Source organism: Chlamydotis macqueenii, chromosome 9, assembly GCF_036417535.1.
Source record: "Chlamydotis macqueenii isolate bChlMac1 chromosome 9, bChlMac1.mat, whole genome shotgun sequence".
Lineage (NCBI taxonomy): Eukaryota > Metazoa > Chordata > Aves > Otidiformes > Otididae > Chlamydotis > Chlamydotis macqueenii.
This window is the reverse complement of record NC_141564.1, coordinates 9,967,996-9,971,662: the sequence shown is the minus strand read 5'-3', so window position 1 is coordinate 9,971,662 and position 3,667 is coordinate 9,967,996. Positions and strand designations below refer to the sequence as shown.

The following is a 3,667-nucleotide window of genomic DNA, read 5'->3' as shown; positions in this document are numbered from 1 at the left end:
CCGGATTTTTGAAAACGACGCCGGGTTTCCCTCGTTTAATCTTCGCGAGAGATGACAAAATATTTTTTTTTCCTCCCCTCCCGAAGAATTTCAGAATAAACAATGAAAACAAAGGGAGTTTTGTATTTTAAACGGCAGAGGGGAAAACAAGAGATCGCGGGACGACGGGGTCGGGGGACGCGGCCCCGGCGCGGGTTTAACCGAGAGTGCTATCCGCGGCCGCAGATCTCGCTGTTTCCACAGGGGAAATGGAGTAAAAACTAAGTTTCCACGCGTGTCGCCCTGCCACGGCGGCGTCCGAGCCGGTGGGTGCCTGTCGGGGCAGGCAGCGCTCGGGGCATCCCCGCAGCGGCCCGCGGCGAGAGCCCCGACGGGGCTGCCGGTGCCATGCGTGGGGCGGAGCTCTCCGCAGGGGGTTAACGGCGGAGGCACCCATGGGAGGGGGGAGGGAGCAGGGTCCATCTGCACCCCCCTTTTTGTGTTTGCGGGTCCCGTTCACACGCAGCGGCTGCTGAAAGCGGGAGGGAGAAGGCTCGAGGGGGAGGCTTGGGAAGGGGGAAATTTCCCCGAGGAAGATCCGATACCGTCCCAGGAAGGGGGAGGGGTCCGGCCCGCAACCCCGACAGCCCCCGCTGTGGGTTCGGGGACTCCGGCGAGGGCTGAGAAATTGGCGGGGGGCATTTCTGGGCGCAACGAAAAAAAGGCGCTGGGACGGGGCCGGAGGCAGCGGAACCCAAACCTCCGGCGCTGCCGGCCCCGTCCAGGTGAGCGGACTCGAAATTAATCCCCCCCCTCTTCTTCCTCCTCCTCCTCTTCCTCCTCCTCCCCGGCCCCGCACGCAGACGGCTCTGTCGGGAAATGAAAGCCGTTTATTGCGAGTGGAAAGGAAGAAAGCGGGAAATAAGGTCGAAGGTGGTTTATACTATTATTATTATTGTTATTATTATTGTTATTATTGTTGTTATTATTATTATTATTATTATTAGGGGTAGATAGGTACCCCTCGGCAGCGGCACCCCGGGCAGCAGCAGCTCCCGGCCGGGCGGGAGGTGAAGTTACCGGTAGACCGGTGGCCCTGCCCCGGGGGGGTGACGAGGGGAGCCCGGGGAGCCCGGGGCCCGGCTATCCTCCCCCCGCCACCCCCGCCCCCTCGATTTCTCGTTTTTCTCCCCGATCGCTGTTGGGAAGGGGCGGGCGGGAGTGGGGGCGGCTCGGGGACGAGGCGGGGGGGGGGGGGTGGGTCTTTTCGGAGCAGGTTTGTTAACCAAAGCAGATGCTAAAAACCAATAAGCCTGGAACAAACGCCGTGTCCCCCCCGCGGGAGCCGGGACAATTGTTTCCATTTAATAAATATTTTTCCCCACGGGCGTTTGGCGGGAGGCAGGCAATTATTCAAAGCGAGCCGGGACGCGGGGCGGCTCCCGGGGTTAAGCGGGGCTGCGGAGCGCGGAAGAGGAGCCGGGGTGGGGGTGTGATTATAAAGCGGGGGGGGGGGGGTCCCTCGGCCCACGGTGGAGCGCGGCCCTCGCAGCCCCGACGGCGGAGGCGGGGGGAAGCCCGGAGGGACCAGTCCCCCCACTCCACGCACCGGCGGGACGGGGGGAGGATGGGGAGGACCCCCTTCGGCTCCCCCGTTAGCGGGGCTCACAAAAGCCTTCATTTTAACCGGGGGGGGGGGGGGGGGATCCTCCTTTCCCCTCCGTTTTTTTTTCTTTTTTTCTTCCCTTCTTCCTCCTCCCCCTCCTCCCCCTCCCTTCCCTATCCCCTCCCCTCCTCTTCCTCTCGCCCTTCCTCTCTCTCCCCTCTCTTTTTAAGCGGGTCCCCCTCCGCGCTGATTGGGCGCCCGCTGCCCGCCCGCCCTGCCGCCGCTATGTCAGCCTGCCCGCCGCAGCCCCTCGCCTTTCACCCTCCCGGCACTGCTCCCCTTCCCCGCCGCCGGCCCCCGCCACCTCCCGGCCGCTCGCCGCCCGTCTGACCGCTCCTCCGCGCCTCTCCGCGCCCTGGCAGGGCTCCCGCCGGGGTCGGCCTTGGCCAAGGACCTGTGATGATCAGCTGAACCCGCTCCTCCGGCTCCCTGTGCCTTCCTCCTCCTCTTCCTCCTCCCGCCGGCGCCCCCAGCGCGCCCCACGCACCCCAAACGCTGAGCCACCCACCCACCCGGCCCGAGGATGTCCAAGCCCAGCGACCACATCAAGCGCCCCATGAACGCCTTCATGGTGTGGTCCCGTGGCCAGCGGCGCAAGATGGCCCAGGAGAACCCCAAAATGCACAACTCGGAGATCAGCAAGAGGCTGGGCGCAGAGTGGAAGCTGCTCTCCGAGGCAGAGAAGCGGCCCTACATCGACGAGGCCAAGCGGCTGCGGGCCCAGCACATGAAGGAGCATCCCGACTACAAGTACAGACCCCGGCGCAAGCCCAAGAACCTGCTCAAAAAGGACAGGTATGTCTTCCCTTTGCCTTACCTCGGGGAAACCGATCCCTTAAAGGCTGCCGGGCTTCCCGTGGGGGCCACTGACTCTCTGCTGAGCTCCCCGGAGAAGGCCAGGGCTTTCCTGCCTCCCACCTCAGCACCTTACTCCTTACTTGACCCCAGCCAGTTCAGCTCCAGCGCCATTCAGAAGATGACTGAGGTTCCTCACACCTTAGCCACCAGCACCTTGCCCTACGCCTCCACCTTGGGATACCAGAACGGGGCGTTTGGCAGCTTGAGCTGCCCCAGCCAACACACCCACACTCACCCCTCGCCAACCAACCCGGGCTATGTTGTGCCGTGTAACTGTACCGCTTGGTCGGCTTCCAGTTTGCAACCTCCAGTTGCCTACATATTATTCCCGGGCATGACCAAGACTGGGATAGACCCCTATTCTTCAGCACATGCGACTGCCATGTAACACCCACCCACACCCCCACAGGCGTACGTGTCCCCTGTGTCCCTTTCCTCTCCGGCCCCGGGTGGCAGCTGGAACTGGGATTCCTTCGCGTGCATGTACATAAAAACCTGCCGAAGCAAAAGGGGCCACCCGAAAGAGGACTTTGGGCCCCGCCAACAGGGCCGGGATGGACACAGACGCTGCCTCCGAGATGCTCTCGCCTAAACTTCGCCCTGAGAGCTGGCCCCGGGCTCAGGGGGGGATCTGCAATGACGGGGTCAGATAGGAGACCGGCACCTGTAAGAGTTGTAAATGTGTCTAAAAAAAAAAAGCAAAAAAGAAAGAATGCGAACCTCGAACTGCCCTTTTGGGACAAAATGGGGGAGAAAAGGAGAAAAAAAAAAGGAGGAGAGAGGCGGTTTCGATTTTTATTTATTCTCTTAATGTCTATGAGTTCTCTAGGGTCTGATGTCACTTGGACTTGACTTTAGGAAGTCTTGGTCTTACAATGATTTTTTTTTTGGTCGTTGTTTTCCTTTTGCACATTAAAAGATGAGATCAGCTGTGTTATATATATATAAATATATATATATTTTGCCACCACGCACTACTAGGTAAAATTGCTTTTCATGTCAGAAAAAAGCTCTTCAAAGTTAAAAAGAAAAAAAAAAAGAGGGGGAGAAACATTTATATTTAAAACATATGATAGTGTTTGCTTAATTTAAAACAGATAGTCCTTAAATTTGTGTGATCCAGTGAGACTAGATCTAAGTTTACTTTAGACAGAGCGTCAGGTA

The 3,667-nt window shown here is 59.3% G+C and overlaps 1 protein-coding gene across 1 annotated transcript; it reads left to right on the top strand.

Moving 5' to 3' along the window:
- Positions 1-2,168: 2,168 nt before the first annotated feature.
- Positions 2,169-2,891, top strand: SOX14 (SRY-box transcription factor 14). Its single transcript, XM_010119204.2, has one exon. The coding sequence runs from the start codon at positions 2,169-2,171 to the stop codon at positions 2,889-2,891; it is 723 nt and encodes a 240-aa protein (XP_010117506.2).
- The last annotated feature ends 776 nt before the right edge of the window (positions 2,892-3,667 follow it).